The sequence below is a fragment of the Lepidothrix coronata genome, unplaced genomic scaffold (assembly GCF_001604755.1).
Source record: "Lepidothrix coronata isolate B3197 unplaced genomic scaffold, Lepidothrix_coronata-1.0 Scaffold106, whole genome shotgun sequence".
NCBI lineage: Eukaryota > Metazoa > Chordata > Aves > Passeriformes > Pipridae > Lepidothrix > Lepidothrix coronata.
This window is the reverse complement of record NW_016690286.1, coordinates 1,548,263-1,572,176: the sequence shown is the minus strand read 5'-3', so window position 1 is coordinate 1,572,176 and position 23,914 is coordinate 1,548,263. Positions and strand designations below refer to the sequence as shown.

At 36.9% G+C, this 23,914-nt stretch overlaps 1 protein-coding gene across 1 annotated transcript in view; it reads right to left on the bottom strand.

The window, feature by feature from the left end:
* The window catches only part of DNAH11 (dynein axonemal heavy chain 11), a 105,957-nt gene that overhangs the window by 62,970 nt on the left and 19,073 nt on the right, over nt 1-23,914 (bottom strand). The window contains 9 exon segments of the mRNA XM_017823834.1: nt 1,440-1,501; nt 1,503-1,560; nt 2,371-2,494; nt 4,044-4,200; nt 6,691-6,883; nt 18,555-18,660; nt 19,327-19,404; nt 20,720-20,914; nt 21,046-21,138. Coding sequence (XP_017679323.1) covers nt 1,440-1,501; nt 1,503-1,560; nt 2,371-2,494; nt 4,044-4,200; nt 6,691-6,883; nt 18,555-18,660; nt 19,327-19,404; nt 20,720-20,914; nt 21,046-21,138 — 1,066 coding nt within the window.

Below are 23,914 nucleotides of genomic sequence, written 5' to 3'. Positions count from 1 at the left end.
AAGGAAAATAAATGAAGAAATGACTGTAGGAACAAGAAAAACAAAAAAGGAAAAAATGTGAAAAGAGAAAATTGAGAGAGATATTAGAAACAATTTTTCCTCTGTCCTTTCTTAAAAAAACATACACAAACACAATAGCCATGAAACAGAGACAAATAGCACTTTCAGAAAGAGATATGTAGAAGGTAAGCACCACTACTGACCATGTTATTTAAGTCTGTAAGAGTGAAAACAATACAGAATATGTTACACTAGATTCCATACAGGTCTCCACCAACCTTTAACTTACAGAATAAATTTGTGGAGGGACAGAAGTAATGGCAGTAGAGTTAGAGACAGGAGAGAACATCAGCAAAACTAAAGCAGAATTGGAAAAAGAATAGATGAGGGGGGAAAAAGAGAAAGTGGTATGTTATAAAGTGTAAGAACTTGATACAAAACTCATAATCCAAGTGTAAGAACTTGATAAAAAACTCATAATCAAATCAGAATGGTCTTTAGATCAGTCATGGTTAAACATTTCAGAAAATGAAGAAAAAAGCCTGCACAGAAGACCACTGTAGAATAATCTACTATGGGAAGGCTCTTCTCATCCCAAATCAAATAGATCATACTAATGCACAAAGTATGGGGCATATATTCCTTTCAAATCATTCTCTTTTTAGATGGTTAATGGTTTTTAGACTTCTCATTTTCTTATAAGCTACACAGATGTTTCAGATGATGTGTGAAATGGAAGCCTACATAAACTGAAAGTTCCTAAAGATGCCACTCCAAAACCAGTTTTTCCCACTTCTACTTTCAGGACAGAATTACAGTCTTCCTCAACAACATTGTCTCTTAAACAGAGCTTAGGAGAGACACTTGTTGCTATTGTGGTATCATATTAATGTGAATCACTAAACAGTTTTAAACCTGAAAACTACAGGTTTAAAAGCTACATGGGTATTTTTATTTTCCCAGTTTTAAGTGGTGTAGAAAAAGTAGAACAAATTAACATTTTCTGTGAAATTTCAATTATTTGTGCAAATGTTTAAGAGTTGACTACACATACAGAATTACTGCATGTGTAATTAGGGAACATATTTATAATTGTGTTAACAGCAGCACTAACTCCTCATCAGCACCTCACTTCTCTCTGAAGTGCATCATTGTGTTCAAGACATAAGACCATGAAACTGAGACACAGAGTAGCTATGTGACTTTCCTATGAAAGGCAGGATGTCAATGCCCAGATCTAGGAGTAAAACTCACAGGGAGGCAAATTACAGGGGTAACATGAGAGAGGCAAATTCAGTGCCACACGTCAGTGAGCAAGCTTTCAAGAGAAGTATGCCACCATATGCTGGGTTGTGAGATAACTGAAGTATGTTGCTATTTTGATCAGTTCATGACTGTTTCTTGCCCCTGAAATATGCCTTACTTTCAACTGCAGCCACTATTCAAGACGAACCTCCAGCAGTGCTCTCTGGTGTCCATCAGACGCAGGGCTCAGACTTTTTCTAACTCCTGCAACTATGACCTTCAAGCCTTCATCACTGAACAGATCTGGAAGCTCTCCTGTGAAAAGACAAAGGAGTAGGTAAAAGAAGCCTTACACAACACGTGACAAATAATCTACATGGTATTTAGCCCGATGGGGTTTAAGCACATAACTAGAACTATGCTGGTACCAGATAGATCCAGTCACAAAAGAGTCTTCTCCTGTTCCCTATACCTTTTTGTCTAAAAAGAAGTTTTTCTATTTCTTTAAGGGAAAGGAAATGACATTTTTTTGAAATGATAAAAGTATTTGCCCTGATAGGAAGTTCACTCATAAATTATGTATGCCTCAGAATAGTGGTTCCTTTTTTTCAGGCTGTCAGTGAATTGTTTATAAGTCTGGTTGCAAAAGTAAATAGTAACTTTTTAAAAAATCTTTCAAGATGCACTCCAACTGTGCTGAATACTATTCTCATTTTTTCTTTCATTCTATCCCTAGATCCCCACATTCAGAATCCAGTTTCTCTAATCTTCAAAACACGGGCAAAACTGCATTGCTGCATGTTACACTTGTGCAGTCATGAAGACAGTGCTTGAACTTAGTGAAATCACACCAAAGTAAACATAGCATAAAGTCAAAAAGAGATTTCCATTTCCCCCCAAACCAATGTACTTAGGCATGATTAGCTTCAGCAATTTGTCTTCTCAGTGGGCAATTCTTTCTTAAGCAAGTTAGATTCAATGCTCAAGTTGTATGGGTTGACTTGGCCTCTCTAAAAGCTCTCCCTACAAATACCTGAGAGAGAAATAATCTCTTTAAAGTTCAATGAAAACACAGATCATTTGTCATTGGAAAAGATCTTTCAAGAAATGTGTTGGTTTAATCACCTGATGCCAACAAGTCATTAATCAGCACAAAAAAGCGTTCATCTGGAACTTGGGCATCTGTCAGCAAAAACACTGTTGGCATGTTCTTGGCACCAGTCTTGATGTACAAACTGGCAAGATCTACCTGTAAGGAAAGGAGGCAATCACTCATAATCTGTTACAATGTTGATACAGGAAAAGTGTGGAATGCATGTTAGCAGATGGCAGCACACTGCTGACCTCTCTTTACTTTTCACGCTTTATTTACATGTCACTAATTTGCTACATAATATCCAAAGGGAGATGCAGTTTGTGTTTTTCTTCCATATCAAACACGGACATTTTGACATGACCAAGTGGTTAAGATCAAAGAAATCCTCTCATCAATGTAACAGAAAGAGATATTGCAGCCATGAAAGTCCCCATCAAGAACAGACATGACTATAACAATAATGTCTGGGAATTGCATTGAAGATCCAGATTAATTTTAAATTCTGTTGTTTCTGAAAACTTTTTTTTTTCTTTAGTGAATTTATTTAGGAAGGTTTTCCCATGTGAAAAAAACCCCAAACCAATAAAACTGAGGTGTGCTCTGGTGCACTATTACTTTGGCTACGGCCCAGATGGAGACATGGTTGGGACCATTGTGCTAATAGTGGTACAAATATGGAATGCTTTTTGGCTTGGGTTTCCAGAAAGAAAACAACCCACATCAGTTGCATTTGAGTGCAGTCACATTTGAAATACAGGATAAGGTTAATGCTGGCTGTTATGAACAAGCTGCCACACAACCTAGCAAAGCAAATCCTCAGGCTTGTTAACAGAGGCTTAGAAGTTTCCCTGCTTGGAAACAGCATGGGGGAAATGACCACTTAAGCCCACATCTTACACTGCACCTCATTTGATGAGGGAAGGAGGGCACAAGAAGTTAAACACCATGAGGACACTAAAAAACACACAGCATTTTTCAAAGCAGAACAGCATGTACCTCCCTCTGAAAGCCAAAGGCTTAAAAAGCCTTGGTCTACACACACTGTGGTGGTTTGGCCATGGCCCAAGGCTAACAGAAGGGCTTTTTGGGGACAGCCATCCACCAAATCTGACCATAATTGGATTGTTATTTGGCCAAGTCTGAGATTCGGAACTATTGTTTGTTGTCCACACGGAGTAAAGAGGAAGAAAATGTTCCTTTCTTCGCTGTTTGCTCACACAGATAGGGCACAGGTAGACAGTAAGCCTGATAAGAGCACTTCACTCAACCACAGTCCTTGCCTTTGCATATGGACAGTTTAAGTGACTAAATGACAACATACGATAAGGAGAACATTTCTTCTTGTGTTCACCCACTTCAATTTTATACCCCTAAATCAATAAGGGCTCAATGATGCGCAAAAATTTGTAACAAACTGCTAACTACCAGAACTCCAACCACATCTTTGTAACCTGTGAAGCAGCCACCTTGGAAAAAGTGGAGAAACTACCAAAATTCTGTGAAGCGTTTAAACAGACATTAAAATACATTTTGCCCACTCATTTTTCAAAAATAAAGAAAACAAGAGGTCCAGCTGGAAACCAAAGGGGTTGTTACTGTAAATTCTACTGTTTCACCTGTGATTTTATCAAGCCTGTGCAACAACAAAACACATTCTTGAAGCAGTGAACTCAAAAGGTTTAAATAATATCTATCAGTTTACCCTGAGGTCCTGCATCCCGTAATCTTTCTTCTGTGTGATTTGGAAAAGCTCTAGGGAGCAGATGTATGCTGCCAGCCTTGACAAGCTCAGTTTACCACCTACTCCAATCAGAAGTGCACAACCCCTAGGGAATTCAAGGAAATGAGTGATTTGGCACCTGAAGACAGAACACCAATAAAGTAATGTAGACTTCAACAACATCCTTAGTCAAGTTTCTAAGTTTCTTTTTATTGCATCACACTTGCTTTTTTCTTTTTTTCATTCTTTTTTTTTGTCTATTTTTGAGGTAATGTTCTCCCGACACTTAAAGGTACATTACCTTCATGCCAGTATTTTATTTCTTTCCAATATTTGAGTAAGAGGAAAGAAAAGTTCTTTTCCTTTGTCAAATATTGAAGGTCTGCACTAACCTCTACAGTGACCAGAGCTGTCTGATTGCTTGTTCTTTACACTGAGTTGCTTCAAAGCACCACCCCAAGATCCTGATGGGCCCTGACTGGACTCAGAACAGAGACCTAGTTAATTTGAAGGGAGGTTGGCTGGACTCTAGAAGCACATGAGAATTTCATGTCTGGCAGTTTGCACCACAAAGGCTGAAGGACAAGAAATCACCTAACGAAAAATTTGCATCAAACTTCAATTTACTTTTGGAATATCTAGTCCAGACTATTTAAAGAATGTTTTTATTTGCTGATCATGGAATACTATAGGATGAATGAGGCCAGATAAGAATTTTCCCCCAAATCAGACAAGACTTAATTTCTAAAATTTTTAAATGTGTGTATTGAGGTAATTCTTCCCCTAAAAACCTATATTTTAGACATTAAAAGAATTCTCCTGCAATTGATATTTTAATAATTCATAAAAGCATCTAAAAATATTAACAAATTTTTATTTTTTTAAAATTAGATACAGATTCTGAGGCATGAAAGTCTAATTCAGCAGATTAGATCTTAGAGGCAGCAAGTTGGACTTCATGCTTAATTTATTTTCATGTATAAATAAAACAAACCAAAAAGCATCCCCTTCATTCTCTGTATCTCATGCCACTGAAAAAAGTAACCCCTGAAAAAACCTTCTTAAATAAAAGGGATAATGTGTCTAATCTGGTTGCATCTAATAAAGAGGTAGAAACGTGTTCAACCAAAACATTACTGGAAGCCAATTCTCTTTGACTTCACTGTAGAACTTTATCAGCCTTATTCATGATTTCACAATGGATCCATAAAAAAACCCCCATAAAAGGTGCAGAAAAAATTTACAGGTTTAAATTTCACAATCACTTTTCCAGGACTGCCAAATTGTACGGCTAAGACACCCTGCCACTTTATTTGGCAAACAGATACTACTCTCGGTCACTAGACTTCAGAGAGAAGATAATGGCTTACCACCATTTTCAAGCAAAACTAGTGATACCTGAGAAGGCTTCTGTCTGCAATTCTGATGATTATCACATCAACCTCTAAATCAGCCTAACAAAATCTACAGTCCCTATGAAAGATCCATATGATTATCTTTGTAATTTAAGCGTTTCTTTAATCCTCTTGGAGAGAAACTTCTACAATAGAATGCTTAGTCAAGAGTGTCTTCTCTTACATAGCTCCTGCCTGATTATGTGCAAAGTGAAAAACGATGACACTGAAATCCTAGTCCAACTCAATGAGAAGAAAAGTTTGTGTGTTAAACCATTTGACACTGCAAATAATAGAAACTGCTTTAACAAAACTAATCTCTGCCAGCATGGGCCTCTGTCTCTTTCTGAAAATCACTGATATTACGCATGACTAGAATGACTGCATATGTTCAAGAAAGATTACAAATAATGACAAGGAGCAACAATGAACTCTGCGCCTCACTTACTCGGTAAAATCTTCACTTTGTCTTCTGAAAACTGGCTGGTTTTTTTCCATGAAGGAAAACAAAGCAAATGCAGTTAATCAGATTTCAGAAACAGAAGCTGAGATTTTGGGCCATAATGGGTACTAAGATATATCCTGACATAAGAAAAACAAATTACATTAAACTGAGATAAGGTCAACCTACCTATGAAAAAAAGCTACAGATAAATAAAATAAATCTGTGATGACACTTAGAAGTCTTGCTTGGTTTACATTTAAAAAAATACAAGGCTGGGCAGCAAAGCAACTTCAAGTCTGCCATGCAGGGGCGTAGGTTAGTATATGCTTAAGGTATTACTTGTCCTTGTTTTGAATTAATCTCATTTTAAAAGCATTTTCCCTTTCCTGGAAACAAAAGGTAAATATTGGTTTTCTTATAAAGACCTGTTACATCATTAACTACTTAAAAGATAAGGCAGACTTAGTCTACAGCTTTACAGACTGTTTTTCCAACCTCAGAAAATAAGTGGTGTAAATTTCTATAGAGTGCAAAAAAGGCTGAACGCCTGTTTAAATAAACAAAATGGAGGTTAGTTTTAACACTGAGCTACAATCTACTCTTCTATAACATCATCAATAAAGTGTATTTATCAGCACTATTGCTGCATAGTGCCCTGCATAAGCCTTCCAGTAAGAGCATTATGAGTCTGCACTGCAACAACTTCTGAACAGTAAAAAGCAACTTCATGCAAACATTGGTAGCATCTTGATGAATTACTTGCTCCCTTTATAGATGATATTCTGCTTACACATGCTGCATGGCACCCTCAAACAAGACTAGGTGCATAGAGGCATGCAGTTTATTGTAGCTTGAGGAGTTCCTAGGAAGCATATTACTCAGCAGTTCCCGTGCTTTCACTGGCTCGCAACAAGGGTCTGCTCTGCATTTGAAAAATAGCAATAGATGAGCCAAGGCTGCAGCTACACTTGGTCTTCCACATTCTACCACACAGTTAGAGAGAAAAATAATAGTTAAAAAATTCCCCAAAAGGAGAACATGAAAAATGTTCTCAAGAAAAAACACTACAATAATGTAGTGATTGATGTACCCACACACTCTGCACTGAAAGACTAAAAGTAGGTGCATCAAGTCCGACTCTTAAGTGAGTGGCCTATACATGGACTGAACCCCAAACCTTGGCATTATTTGCACCAGGCTCTAACCTTGGCATTATTTGCACCAGGCTCTAACCAACTGAGCTAGTCTTAGAGTCAATAAGAAAGGAAGTTGAAGCAAATACTGTAAAATGTCTCTGGAAATAAAAAGGGAAAAAGAGATGAAGATTCTCCAGCATCAGACAGCAAATAGGAGTCAGGGAAGTGTTAAATAACAATACAACCTGGTGAACGTAAATCTGCTTGTGTATCACAGAAAAGATTTAAATTCTAGTTTCATCCTTGATGCAGTTCCAAAGCAGTTGCATGTCTGGCTATGAGCCCCAAGGACACATCTGCCAGGTGAAGGCCCACATGAGACTGCAATTGCTAAGAAATTCAGGGGACTCTCAATACCATAATAAATATGGTGTGTCTCTTTCTGTTTAGCTATAGGAACAGCAAGATTTTGAATCTGTACCAAATTTCAAACACTGCATTTTCTCCTATTCCCTTTCATCTCCTACCTATTGTAGTGAAAAACTAAATAGTAATTATTTCATGTATTAAATACAGGATTGCTATAATATGACACTTCAAAACACACCTGGAACCTAGGTTTGCTAGTGAAGCTGCCAGCAGCTGGATTCATATGAGCAACATATTGACAATTATGAATTTCTTTAGTAGTTAGCTTCTGCCTATCATACCTGAGAAAGAAAATGATTAATATTAGTGACAAAACACTGAAACATTGTACATTTCCAGGCTTAAACCCAGTTCAAGAATAATTTCTGTACTGTGAGAAATATGAGATACAAATAGCCATGGAAGTATCAAAATAGGATTGACATTTTAAAATTAAGAATAATCCCAAAAATTTCTATCACATAATATTTTGTTCAAAATTTATGTTGCAATTAAGATATTACTTTCTCACAAAACATTCTGATGATAAAGATTTTTTTTAAATAAAACTGGCTCCAAACACACTTGGATGAGTCACAGGAAGTACAAATCAGTTTGAGAATGCACACAATCATCACAGATAAGAGCAGACAAAGTTTACAGATCTCAATAATTAAAAAACCATCAAAGATCATCATAGAGTATGAGGTGGTACGCTCCTTTATTTGCAGCATCATCCAATAGATACTGTTTCTGGTTCTTCAGATGACACAGCTCCAGGTGAATTAAAAGGAGGTCACTTAAAAGGTAAAATTAAAAAAAAAGGCTTTGAATTGCTGGCAGTTTGTGTTCCAATTGTCTAAATATGAAGAGTCTTGTTTCTTTAGAAGTTGATGTACATCTGAACTAGGCCAAGGAGGTAAAAAAACACTGTAAAAGGAAAGTCGTAAATAGCCATTCCCTACTTAAATCAACAAATCCTTCCTAGAACTCCAAAGTATAATGCATTCTCTTTCCTCCCATGCAACAAATTTTACTCTATTTTAGAATTCTCAAATGGTTAGGTTCATTTTCCTGAATGGTATGGTCAGCTTTTTTTCCTAATTTGATTTGTTTGGTAAAATAGAGTTTTTTAATTTTTGGTTTGGTTTTGTTTCAAAATAATTTAAAACAATTCAAAAGAAAGAAGTATCATATCTTTTAAGCAGTAGGAATTTTGAGATCTGACTCTGAAATCTTTCTGAGAAAACCAAAGGTTTTTGAAGTTTTTTTTTGTTTGAGACTTCAAAAAAATGCTCAAATAGCATCTAGCTCTGGGAATAAAACAGAAGAGCATTGAGACATTAGCTTTGCATGTCTCTGAATTAGACTAGATTGATTTCTCCAAGCTAAAGATGTTTCATATTTGAACAGTCACTTCCTTTTTTTTGTCTTTACGTCTTGTGCCTTAACAAGATATTCAGCTGACACCTGGTGTCATTCCTTCATGGGATGAAGTATGATCTACAGAAAAAGCTTATACAATTCACTTGCACTAAAAGATGCAAGAACAGTACAGACGTTATTGCCTCACTTTGTCACAGCTACAGTCAGATCACAGTCTACATGCCAGTGAAAAAAAGAACATTCCATGAAACAGAAGTTTTAAGGGTGTGGATAAAACCCTTGAATACATGATGAAGAAGTAGAGAACTGAGTAGTCAGAGAACTCAACACTCAGCCTCCTAATGGAGTGGAATGCCTGCCTATTTGTCTGTGCACCTCCTTTTGACAATACACAAAAAGACAGCTATGTGTATTTAACTCACTTTTTAATGTCTGAAAACTTCTTTACTTACCAGATCATTCACCAAATTGTATCTTTGTTAGTCACATATTTTCTTCATGTTACAAAAAAATGGTGCACTTGTAAATAAACAAGAATCTAATATGCACTGAAGTCCCCAATAATCAGTGAAACTCAGAGATTGTCTTCAAGAAAGCATCACCATGGGGTTCTGAATTCCAGAAGAGTATTGTTGATTTAGTTGATTGACTACTTTGCAGCTTTTGAAAATGTCATTGCATATCCATCTGCATCCTTTGAAACTGAAATGCTTTGAATGTGAAATCCCTTGGTATCCTGACACTCAGTTCATCAGTGAGTAGATTATTTTCTCCTTCTCCTTAGAAGGATTAAACAAGGACTTTGCCAAAATATGTAAAGTGTGAAAATATGAATTATAAATCGCATTTGATCAGGACATTTAATCAGGAATCTGGTGCAGCATCTCCCATACTAATGAAAATTAAGCTGATTGTATTAAATTTCAGCCTATTACTCCAAATGAGTTACTTACATGATCCTGAATGCAGACCATCAGGTTACAAACTTATTACAACACTCAATAAATTAATTTAAAGACCCTTACATATTCATCAGAACTGTAAAATCTTGAGACAAATTTTGAGTTCATAAAGTTTTTATCAATTGCATTGCTTCCCTTAGATGTGTAAGGGAAACAATAACTACAGAAAGCTGTTAAGTCATCTTGAAAACACAGAAGCAGACAACTTTCATTAAGCATTAGTATATTACTCATCTTCAGTATGAGGCGTTCCTCAACTTTTGCCACTTTCCACAGATACATATGAAGGGATTCATCATCCATGAAAGTTTGATTGCCAATTGCACTGTTTCTATCTTGTACATGGAAAAAAGCACCTGCAGAAATCACTAGCAATTTATTAAAGCAAGACTGGAAAACTAACACTCTTCCTTCCGAGGTCATATATTTTTGTTGTTTAAATGATCACCTAAATGTTTTTTCAAAATAAAACCATTGTGATTGGTGGACTTCAAGGAAAACTTTTCAGCATGTCCCAGTGACTGAGCTCTCATCTTCAGTGAGCACGCTAAATTCCAAGGTTCTGTCTGCCTCATTCAGAGCTGAGATTTGAAGCAAAGGGGGTTATGAATAATTTAGGGAATACAGTGGTTCAAATCCTTACAGCACAGGAGAGATTTTCACACAGACTCAATACTGCTTGGCAAGAGGAAAAAGATTTCTCAAAAGTTCTGTGAATCTAACCCAGATTTTTTATTTTTGTCTAGTCAATAATATCATGAATTTGGGATACACCTGATATCGATTTTGAGATGATCAAAGCCACATTTTTTAAGACTTAAATATTTTTCAATAAGAAAGGAGTGTGAGGAAGAAAAAGAAAAAAAGGATTAACTGTTCCATGTATAATAAGTAGAATAGGAAAAACCAGACATATTTCTTTTTTTTCCATTGTATTGGGCTGTATGTTAAATACTTTGGGTTAGGCAAAAGAAAAAAAAAAAAGAAAAAAAAAGAAAAAGAGCAAAATATAAGTGTATGGTTTTGAACTTGTCTTGTTTCTTTAAAAACTGGGCAACATGGTCGCCAGAGCTTGTAGGAAATGGAAACTGCACTTGCACAGGGACAGCTGCAGGCTGTATGTCACAGCACTGCCACAGTTCTGACTTGCAGTAGACTTTTTGGTTTCTTAGGCAAAGCAGTATAAACAAATACATAACTGCAAGCAGTTTCCATTAGGACTGCAGAAGTATTGAGTTGTCATCTTAGATTTTTCAGTGAAATTAATCATCTGCAAACCTCAACAGTGATTTTGACTGGTCAACTCAACCAAGGTAAAAAATGCATCCAAGGACACTTCTGTCTAGTCACATTCACCTTAAAGCGTGGTCACTGACTGGAGGAGTAAGTAGATAAAGAAAGAAAGTGTGCTGGAGGACAGGACAGAAATGGAGAACCTCAACATATTTGCAACTGGATGATCATAAATTTTTGGGGGAAAGGCCATGACTGCACTTACCCTGCCTTTCTACCACAGAAAAGAAAAAACCTTTTGCAGAAACTATTTGCATATGATAGGTTTAAAGTCTCTTAATTCCCTTCAAATCTTAGGTAAAAGACAATTTTGTTCTTTTAGCTTGATATATACTTGTACTTTTAAACCCCAAATTAGGAATTCTCATTTTTGGTCCTTAACCTTATCTAAATTTTATACAGTGTCCACAATTATAATCTATAAACATTTACACATTTTTGTTCCCTGTGGCAGTGTTCCAGACTTTAGTATTATTGAAGACCCCAGATCTAATGTACTAATATTAGTTTGCAACAGAACGTTCCTCCATCAAGTAACATTTTGAAATTTTCTGCTGTTCTAGAGGCAGAGCGGGTGAGTCATATGCCTTGGGGAAATGCTAAATAAAACCCTACACTACATGCTAATCTCACCCACTCTAGCAGACACCTCAAAAAAATTTATGTGGATACAGATAAGATGGGAACTGACAGAAAAGACTGCACATTAAAAGTGATATGATCTGCAAGAAAAATCTTTTAACCTCTAAACTATGGAAAGAACATGGCAATGTAGTGGATAACTGCACTTCAAGTTCAGCTCTTAAACTCTTATTTATGAACTGAGATTTAATTTAAAGTGCTCATTTGTGTAATTTGCTGTGAATGACTCTTTCTACTAAAAAAATTCCCAATTTGACTGTTCCAAAGAATTGCTTGGAGTGATAGCCTAAGACATATGAAGGCATTTCGGTGTATCACTTGAATGCATTTTACAGGAAGGAGCATTTGTACACACAAACATAAAAATAACATAAGAGGCAGTCATTTTGAGCTATACATGAGAGTACAAAATTGTTCCATCACAGAAAAAAATGTGGTAAACACAACGGAAAGTGAACACAATATACTTGTTTCTGGATTGTCATGCAGTTCTTCACCCATTGTGATTAGTGGAGGGATTTGCTAGCAGAGCATTTAACAAGAGGGGCTTGGCTGAAGAGCAGCAGACAGAAGGAAGAGCTGCAGACAACCCGATGAGTCCACTTTGTTCGTGTCTTGAATTTTCTTAGAAGGAACAGGTGGAAGTTTTACAACACTGACTTAAAATATGAAGGGATACTACTAACATTTCAAAGGAAATCCTTAAAGGTTCATAAAATGGTTTATGTCACAAGACAGTTGATGGGTGTGATACACTTGCAGAGTAAGCCCCTGTGATGCTGACTTCACATCTTTGGTTTATTTAAGAAGTTTCCTGCAAGAAGAATATACAACATTTGGTACCCAGGAGCTCCTTTTATCAGCTTCTGTTTGCAATGGAAAGTATGCTTTTGTACTCTAGTGCCATGGTCATGGTTGCTACTGAAATGGCATCATTAGCTGAAAAAAACCTCTCTGATCAGAGGAATTTCTGAAAGCCTTTTAAGGCTGATTCCCCATTAAAGGAGCTATGACAGTTTACAACAGCTCATGATCTCACTCTGACACGCAGCAGATTTCTTTTCTCCTAATCTCTTCTTCATTTTAAGGGGCAAAAGGGTGATTAGGTTTTATTAATGCAGGTTTCTATGTTAATGTGAATTTGGAAACACTTCAAAGAATAAACTAAGGTACAGGGTAGACTGAAAATGGTCTTTGCTTATCTGATCTGAATACAGAAGAAATTAACACAAGACTTGAAAGAAAAAAACAGGGTAAAAACTTATTCAATTAACATTTTTGGATTTATACGTATTTTTTAAGCCTGGTGAAAATTTGATCTATTAGCAGCAATGTAGGTTGGCTAAAAATTAGACAACTGATTGAAAAATCAGTTAAATTACACATCAAGCAAACACAAATGTTTCTAAAGATTTTATCTGAAGACTTCTAAAATTTTGGAAAGTTTATAAAAGTGAAAAATTGTTTTCAGAATATTCTCCCAGACATATGAGAGGACAAACCAGTGTGTTAACTTATTTCTCTAGTGCTTTTAATGCTATGCAAAGCTGTACAGTGAAGAGGGTACATAATTTTTTCTGTATAGTTGTATCAGTTCAAGTTACTGGAAGGGTTAAAAATAAAAAGGAAGGCAAAGAGTGCATATCCATTGACAGCTGGGCTCTCCCTTGATTATTCTGTTCCGGAAGGGCAAAAGAGACACAGAGCTTTCATAAGCCTATTTTGCTTTGACCGTCTGAGTCCTCCTGTTCCAAAATCTACCAACATACAGCTTCCTCCACTGGTGCATTCTATTAACATTTACTTTGATCTGCATCCATCTCACCTATGGAGACTCCAAAGGTCACCAGTCAGGGATTGACTCTCCTTGGGTGTTGTATGGTGCCTAGCAAAGCAAGCCCAGCTCCTGACTGTCCTTTTTGGTACATCTACAGGCACCATGCAGAGACACCCAGGCTAAACAAAGCTGGCTCAAGGCTTCTTGTGAACATAGGCAAAGCCAAATTTTCTCTGGTCCACAATGAGCAAGCAACTTGTGGGAGCACAGTGTCATTTCCAGTTTGCTCCAAACAGTTTCATCCTCCTCCTTCCCTCTTTCCTGCCACATATTTCAGAGTTTTCAAAGCAATGAACTTGCCAATGCCCAGACAACAGCAGTAGCCAGTGGCTGAGACCATAATAACTGTGGAATGTTTTTTATCTTTGTTGTTGAGGGAAGATAAGTTTGTGGCATCTGTATGGAACTTACTCTGGAGCACTTCTGATGTCGTGGTGGTAGCTGAAAGGGATGTTGGTCTTCAGAGAGAGCACCAACTCTATTGCCTACAAACTCTCTTTTTCCTACTCCAGCACTTCCAACAAGCAAGACTGGTTTGCCTTTTGTTATGTGTAAATCAATACAGTATTGGAGATGTGCAGTCTCAGATGTGTGAACAAAGATTGCCTAAAATTGAAAAGGAAAAAAAAACCCATCAAACACTTACACATCACAGTTTCGTTTTAAAAGCAAATAGTAATTTCTGTCTCTCTCTCTGGCTAGGACTGAATTCTAAAACGTGATGAAACAGAATACACCATTCTCTAATTCTCAAACACAATTACTACAAAAAATTGTTTTACTGGATTACTTTTACATAGTATTTCTACTTAAAATTTTTTATTCAATTTCTTCTATGAGGAAACTTTTGAAATCCGGTTGTAGCTGAAATGCACTGGTTCCATCTCAGCCTTTACAGAACACCAGTCTCCCTATAACTGGTAGAGAAGCAAAGGCTGGTGCAAGAAGTAGTTGGTTTAATTTCTCAATTATTTTCATTTAATGTTTGCCCTGGCTTTCACCATACATAGAATTGTTTGGGCAAATAGTTGGCAATAAATAGCTTTACCTACTGTGAGTGCCTAAAAGCTTCATTGGCTGATAAATCTTTCTTTTCCAAGCTCTGTATTTTCCTACCAAATATTAACCCTCAAAGAGAACTTGTTACAGAGGAGTTGATAATGGATAATGTCTTCCGATCATCAGCTCCATGTTTCTATGTCCATAGACTTCTAATCCCTACCAGGAAAATTTCTACTCATCCAAGCATTAAAAAGACCTACAGGTTAATGCAATCAAAACACCGTGAAACACTTGAGAACACACAGAACACAGAACACTTGTTCTGCATATCCTATGCAGAACAGACTGCAAAAGAGCAAAAATAACCAAACCTCCAAAGTGAAGCAATTACAACTAATAGCTCATGCTTCCTATATCTCCACTGACAAGTATATTTCATACTATCATAACTCCTACAATGTGTATTCCACAAATATAACTCCAACTTTGTAAGTTGTTCAAGAGCATAGTGGAAAGGTGATAAAGTGATTTGCTTGCCCCAGATCTCAACACTTCTTAGTGTGAAGCTAATTTAGCCGGTAAAAAATTACCTGTGCATAAAGCTGAAATAGAAAAATATTAAGATTTCAATATGTGGTGTACAGTTGCTGTGGGCATTATTTTCAATGGTTAAATGGACTTGGAGCCTGAATTTTTCTGACTATGGGAAAAAAGTATAAACCAGTAAGAAGTTCAACATGATATGTCTTCAGGAGTGCTTAAAAAAAAACAATAAAAGCATCACTTTACTGTTAATTCTCATCATTCAGCTAAAGGCATGTGGCCTAAATAACAGGGATTTATCCAAACACATGTAGTGAGCACTACCTTCAGGACATCTAAGTTGATGTTAGAAAGGGTGACAAGACTCTCAAACATTTCTGCATCTAGCAATGTTCATTGCACAGTACCTGCAGGAAAGCATCTGGATACACATCGGGACTCAGGACCTTATGCACCCAGGGCGGGAACTTCCTCATCTCTGGACCAAGGTAATAATCAAACACTGTGCCCTGGGACAGAAACGTCACTGCTTTCATCTCCTTAAGCTACCAGCAGCTGAATTCAGCTTGGTGGTTTGAAAGCATTTATTGTTACACTACATTTTCCATGTCTAGTCGTTCACGTGAAGCACATATGAAAAACAGACTTATGAAAAAAAATCTTATTTGTAAATGAGTATACATGTAGACTGTGATTAAATAACCAAGAATATCAAAGCAATATCATAGTGTTCCTGTTTTTTTAAGGGGCTAAAGACAGGTCACTTTGTAAATGACATCCTGGATTGAGTTGAGGTGCCAAGGTGTTGGAGGTGGGTGGCTGCAGGGTGGCCTCTGTCAGATGGGTCCCTGTGCTGGACATGGCTAGTTCCACCCAGCTCAAACACAACCCCTGCAGGACACTGCTGGTTATCTGAGAGAAAATATATTCAAGAAGGCAGAATGACTGAGAAACAGCAGAACACCAAAGTCAGATGTGGAGGAGGAAGAGGAGAAGGAGGTCCATGCTGCTGATCACCCACACTGCAGCCCCTTGAGGACCCCATGCTGCAGTAGGTGAGTATGTGCTGAAGGACTGTAGCCCACAGAGAGCCCATGCCAGCACAAGGGCAAATTAAAGTGTGAGAAGTAAGGAGTGGCAAACAGAAACCCCAGTGCACAGACCATAATCCCGCATCCACCTGCGCCACTTAGAGTAGGGGGAGCAAAAGAGTCAGCAGTAAAGTAGTGAGGCTGAGACTAGGGGAATAGGTTTTGTTTTAATGTTTGCCTTTTCTCTCACTACCTGAATGCATTTTAATTGGCAATAAAAGAAATTAATTTTCCCCAAATCAAGTCTGTTTTGCCCATGAGAGCTACTGCTTAGCAATTTCACTGTCTTCATCCTGATCCACAAGCTTTTTCACCCTATTTCATCCCTACCCTGCTGAGGAGGGAGAGAGAGCAAGTGTCTGAGCTGGTGTTTGGCTGTTCATAAAGGCTAACTCTCCACACATCCAGCCTAAATATTTTATTTCCTAAAACTTCTAAATTTAGTTTAAATGTACATGTATGTACACATGCGAGACCACAGAGACGACTTGCTTCAGACAGGACCTTCCTGAGTATGGCCACAGAACAAGTCTCTGAAGACTGGTAGGAAAGCAGATATTAATATGACCAAAAAGATCTTCCCATTCTCCCAGAATATGTTGCTTCTGATTCATCACCTTATGCAAGGTGCTCCTTTACCTATGGATGATGCATACATCAATTTGTTTCTTCACACGGGCTTCATCTACTTTAAATAGCAGTAAAGACATCTGTATTCTTTTAGTCTTTAACAGGCAAGTTTGACTAGATATTTCTCAAGAAACCAAGTAAGCAAAACACTGACAAGTAATTTTCAGAGTTTTAGAACTTTCCTCTTCAAACTTTTGTAGCATCACAACAAAAAAATCTCACTAAGGGGTATGTACTTTAATGCCTTGTTTATATCTACATTTCTCAGTATAAATCAGCTAAAAGCAGAAGAGGCAAAATCTCTCTCAGTGTCAACGGAAATAACCAGAAAAAGATTCAGAGCAGGACCCTAAACTTAGGGTCCAAAATTTCTCTTGAAAAAGCCACACTCTGTTCCTTGGCTAAAGTTAGGTTATGTGGCTCTCCCTAACAGACACCTTGCTGAGTAACTGAGTAACCATAGACCATGTCACTAGAGTTAAGTCCCTAAGACAGGAAAGCTTAAGAGAATGGGTGAAACTCCAATCACTTTCCTAAGGTTATGGTCAGATTTTAGATTCAGATTTCATTATGTTACAGCATTTCAGACAGCCCACAAAACTGGTTTAGCTGTATGATTAATAAGAAGGGAATAAAGAGTCTAGATGCTATTGTTCTTAAACTGACTTATTTATATTTCCTAACACTAGCCTTCTGTAGTATAGTGATGCAAGGACTTCAGTTATGGAATCTTAAATATATTTTACTGAGAGGTTTTCCAAATAACAGTTTCAATAATCTTATGATTGACATTTTGAATTACACCAATTCATACTCTAGGAGGCACAATCTCCCTTAAAGTGTACATATAGGCTACTTTAAGTCTTTTTGTTGTACCAAATAGGCAAGACATATCGTTAATTAGGTGTTAAAATATGGAAGAAAAGAATTGCATACTATCTCCAGAAAAATAAAGGAAGAAGAAAATGGGAAAACAGGTAGAGGGGAAGCCACTGTAATTGTTTCTCAATTGTTCACTTTATTAACATCCATAACAGTGCTGAGTGACTCAGTCCACATAGGATCTATATCTCTATTTAAAACTGACCTTTTTGGCCCCTCATGGGTAATATTGGCTCACTCTCTCAGAAGGGATGACAGATTCTATTTCAATAGAATCTTATCACTTCAGTGCTTAAGTAACAACAGGGCACTGCAATTAAAACTTCAGAAGACTTGATGCATGACTGAAACATGAAGCTTTTGTAGAGTCAAAACCATGCTTTTTCCTTTGCTTGTTTATTAGATGGTTATTCAACGAAACAAAAAAAAAATCAGTGAACACTTCATATAACAAAATGACTGCATTTTATGCAATAATGACCTATTTCTTAATTCCAGTGGAGTCTGTCATTAGTCTTAACGAGGTGGGTGAGATATGGGAGGTTTCCTGGGTTTGTGGAGAAAATAACTCGCTCTTTAAGACAGCAGAATCAGCATTGTTCAGGCTAATACCTTTCTGTCTACTAGCATCCTGCTCTGCCTTCCAGTCTTTCCAGAACCACCTGTGCTCTGCACCCACATTTCATTGCACCAAAACTCAGAAAAATGCAAGAATTCTCTTGCTAACACCTTCTCTGAATTATGGCATTGTCCATTTTGGATGGAGAATGATGCCTCCAGGAATAGGTCCGAGCAAGAACACATGTGCTACTTGCCATCTTTCCCTTATCAGGTTTCATGGTGTATAAAGCCAAACAGTTCATCAGTTGTCAGGACTTTTGAGTTAAGATCATTCCAAACAGGTATTTCTTTCATGTTCACATACACGTGGAGCAGAACTTTTAGCACGTGAAGAAGAGGAACAAGGTGCATGTTAGTGACATCATTTTGATACAATAGGAATTTTTTACTTTTTCCTGAACCGGATTCCTGACTGCAAATCCCTGCACTCAGAGTAAATTCACCTTGATTTACTCTTGCCTCTGTGCTAATTTAGTCCCAAATTTCCATCAAGCCTAAGGATAAGAAAGGATATTCCCATTCTGAAATGGCTGTACTCTGTAGTCAATTCTAATAGAGAGTGTTAAATGGAGAAGAAAATCTATGCAGCTGCCAACAGTTAGTAGCAGAAATAGGCAAGTATTATGTATTAGAATTATTTGTCTAGTGTTTTGGCAATAAACTCGTTGATGTCTGTCTAGAAACCTAATTAAAACATCCTGCTTCTTCTTCCAGAACAAAGTATTACTTAGTCTATCTGTCCAATTGAATACTCATTACTTTGTGCCATGATCGACTGTCCTTTGGGACATGTGAACAACATGTAAAATGTAGAATTTGCTTGTAACATTTGAGCTTTCTATTGCACATCATGTGACTGACTGAATGGCCTGAACAGCACATTATTACACTGCAGCCTAAGGCAAAGGCAACATGGAGAACGTTTTCTGCGAGAACCACAGCAATTCCTTTACAATGTGAGACAGAAAACACGCTGCATAGGTAGGCAGGTACCTTACTCTTTCCAATTCCTGCATTTCCACCGTCAAACACAGAGTGATGCACTGCCAGCAGCTCCTCCAGCTGAACAGCCTACCACCCAGAAGAGACACACAGTGAGTGCCTTTCCTCTCTTGTTGTACTTCTTATCACAGAGACACAATTATTCACAAAAATCATCTCCCCCTCTACATTCTTATTCCCTTTAATAGGAAAAAAATGAACTTGCACCATCTTGGCAGATTTGCCTCAGCTGAGCTGATGTTGCATCAAGCAAAACCGTCTCTCAGAAAATAGTAAGAGAATTGGTGCAAGGTAATGAAAACAGTTACCGCAACAAGTGAGAACAAATCCTATTCTGCCAGACAGCCACACAGTCCAGTAAGACTGTGCCCACCCAGACACACAGAACAGTTATTCACAATATTACAATTTTGCCATTACTTTAGCAGAGTGAATTCCACACTCAGAACAGTTGTACAGCTATAATTCAGCAAAACACAAGGTCAGTCTACTAAAGTAATACATTTCTTCCAAAGAAATAGTTCTATGAGTCACAGAACGGAAGTAGGTTGGGTGCTTGTGGATTTCTGCCTTAGTGAAGAACATTTACACTGATTTTCTGAAGTCTAACAGGAATAAGATCATGTTCCTCAGCACTTAGCTTCTGTTTCACCTTGCTAGTGGGAAACAAAATATTCTATAGAAGGCTGACCGTAAAGTTCACAGTACCCCAAAGTATAACTTTTTGTCTTTCACCCTTCTGTCAGGATAATGGAAAAAGATAGACAAGAGCATAAAATCCTTTATAAATCCTGAGATCAGCCACATTTAACCAGTCTGGTTATTTCTGTTTCCAGCATACCCTAATAAAGGTAAATAGTGTGCTATCACATACAGTAGATGTGGATGTTCCCTGAAGAAAGATGGGAATATATGCTCTTAGTAGTCCAGTAATGTGTGCAGCACAATGTGCATTACATTATACATAAATACCTGAGCACACAAAAGTCACATGCACCCATGCACATTCCAAATCCACACCCTCTTATTTATATGTTTTTTGCTCCCTTACTCTTCTTACCTCATTATAAATAATTAACCAACAGTGAATTTTCTACCAAGCACAAAGGCTTGGTACCGAGCACAAACAAACATGTTTGTCACTCTAGATTGTAACTATACACAGCTTTTTTGAACAGGATATATTTTCTTACAGGCATATTTATCATACTGAGGAGCATTACTACCATGATAAAATGCCTTTGAAATACCAAGATATTGAGGGACACCTTATCAATACTGTAATATATTCAAAAATAACCTTCATTTGCAATTGCAAACCCATTTGCAATTATTTTGATTGAAACTCTTAAGGGGAGTAATTAAAGGCAATGAATTCTTTTACTTTGAGAATAAAGCTCTCCTCAGGCTTCAAATGAAGCTTCAGGGTAGATTGTTTACCCATCTGTTCAAACTGTAGGTTCCTCTTCCTAGTAACATCCAGAGCTGGAAACAGGTCACTGATTAGGCCTGTGAAAATTGGGATATCATCTGTTACTATTTTAGGGAAATTAAAGTCTCTTTAGATTCCCATAAGCACCTGGAAAAGGACAGTAAATAACATATCGCAGGAGCATTAAATCATTCTCTTTTTAAGATTCTGTTTTCATTCAAAGGCAAAACATCAGAAATAGCCCCTACTCTTAGACGCTTTAAAGTAAAGATTTTAGCTAATCCTCAGGACTATTTCTTGTCTCCTTGTTTCAAGGGCCCAGCAATTACCAAAACTGACTTGATAGCCTGAAGTCACCAGTCATAACAGTGCTGTGAAAATATTTTAACTAGTCATGTTAGCACAGGAAATAAAACTAAGTGGTTTTTATGAAGAAAACAGTTGATTTACACATGGAGGAAAATTACACATTTTTAATCACTTGTAGCCTTGTAGGCTTTAGGTCAGTGTAAGAGTTCTACTAAACAAAAAAAGACAAAAAATAAGGTGAAATGTATATCTATTTAATCTTCAGTATTCCACCACTTTGTTCCTTATTCTTAAATGGCAAATTTGCATCATCAAGTACTATTGTATTCATTGCAATTTTCATGATGAAATAAGGAAAGCAAAAAATGGCTTCCAAACTTCTACTAATTTGACCTGATGTTAGCAATGCTTTTTTGTTTCTGAAAGGTAAGATTGGACACATTTGCACCAGCTCCACCACCAAAGTTAAAGGAAAAGATAAACAGATAGATACTCAGTCTAGAGAGAAAGTGTAAAAACATTTGGTAAGTGAAGGGCAGAGAACAAGCCTGTATCCTCTTCTAAGCCCTACCAGTGGGAAGGCAGACACCCAGTGCAGAAGGTACAACTTTTTCCATGATATGTATACATTGCAGTCCCTCCTTCTCAATTTTTTCAGGGCTACGTAATACTTACCTCTCTCCCTCTCATTTCAAGGTAACATAAAAATAGAAAGAGAAGGACTTTCAAACAATTTGAACAGCACCTTGACTGACTGGAGTACCCTAATATTCAATTTTGAAGAGGATTACCATGAACTTACAGGTCTCTAAATTTAAGACTACAGCAACACCTAAAAGAGTTCTTACAGCTTATGCAGAGATCCCAGATCCCAGATAGCTAATTTTGGTATAGCCAGCAGTGGGACCAGCTACTATAAGAGCAGCAGGCTAAGTATGTGGACAATCAGCTCCTCTGACCTCTGTGCTGCTGTGGCTAGTATCTCCTTATGTCAGCATGAATCACAATATTCATGTTGGTCCACAGTTTCCTTAGTGTGTGCACACTACCCTTCCCTCAATCTGAAAAATCTGTCTGGGGTTGCAACCATCCTGCTGTCAGCACCCAAACTGGCTACCAGTTGGGTAAGGTTTGAGAACATATGCTGCAAACCACACCTAGGAATTAAATATAAATACAGCCTAGTTAGTATTATCACACATAAATACAATTAAAAAAAAAAAGGAAAAAATAAACAAAAAATCAAACCAATCCAAAAACTCAAACCAAAACCAAAACCAGAAACAAATTCACAATTTAAAAATATACCATTTTTAAAGTTGACAGATGTTTCTATCCTCTTCTATGACAGTGTGAATCAAATGCACTAAATATGTCACAAATGATAAAAAATAAAAAGTGATTTTCAAATTCAGGACAGTTCACAATCAGTAAGAATTTTTTTTTTTTCTAAGGTAATAAATATGCCAATTATCTCCATTGAAAATAAGTCTCCACATTTTAGAAATGGTACACCTAGGCAAAGAATAGAGCTGATAATGAAACTAGGAAATTTAGGAATATACTGTGCTTAATAAGCTTTTGGTTAGATCAAGGTAATTTTTTTTTTTTTTGTTGGTTTGCTGTCTCGTGGGTTATTGAAGTGCAGGCTGTGCATCTTAACAGTAGCCTGGTGTGTGGATTGTCCAGTGTACAAAGACTTTAAGACATCTAGGCTATTTGCCATGGCATGACAGGACCAGAAGTCCCTTCCTTCACTGCATATGCACTAAAAGCCCTGATAACCCTGTTCTGCAGCAATTTTCATATGCTAGGATCTTAGTGCCCCAAAGGTATATTTTAAATTCTAGAAGTCCCCACACTGGGCCAATATTCTCAGAACTCTCTGAACTGCTGTATATTTTTTTTGGCAGTCCAGAATTTTTGTCAAAGGGATTTGATTTCTCCCATTTCCATTAAAAGTAAAACAAATAAGACTTAAAAGTAAATAAACAAGAACATTCTAGCTTTTGCTTCAAACATTAATGTTAATACTATTATTAATACTATGATTAATATTGAACTGGCAAAGAGTGGTATAAATTACTTTTCCCAATTCAGAAAGTGCCTCCAAGACAAAGTAATCATTAGACTTGAGGCATCCTTGTTCTGCTGAAGCAAACAATATTAATTATCATAAGATATGCATGTCTTAATTTCATTATCTCTAGAAAATGGCAAGAATGTGTCAGGAAATCATCAGGATATTTAGAGATAATTTCAAATTATGCAGGCATGAAATAAAGTTGCTTTTGATTTCATCATGGCCTTGCCTGCTATTTGCGTTTATAGCTTAATGTTTAAGGATCTTATTACACTGACAAAACTGAATATTAAGAATGCCTTGGGAAAAATTATACAGTTCAAAATGACTAAAACAGCATACATATCGGGGAGAAATTATATAATTTCTAGATTTTAGGTTTTAAGGTAATATTTCTGAATATGAATTCTTTCTATTATAATAATTAAATTATTTATAAATGCTACCCCCTCCCCCCCCCATTTTTCAAACAGTCCTCCACTGTATTTACTGGGAAAAGTTTAAAGAAGTGTTCGTCCAACTAGAATATGCTATCTGTTTTTCAGAATAATTCCTACTCTGCTATTCTCTTCTCCAAATGATAAAGTTGTCTTTCTAATACACAGCAGCACAATGTAGTCAGTCATCCCAGGTATGAAGTGGAGATATACAATTTTTTAACGCACAATTAATACATTACAAACATACCAAGATCAAAGGAAAGGACACTTTCTTTCAAATTCATATCTGACAATTTATTAAGAATGGACATGTGA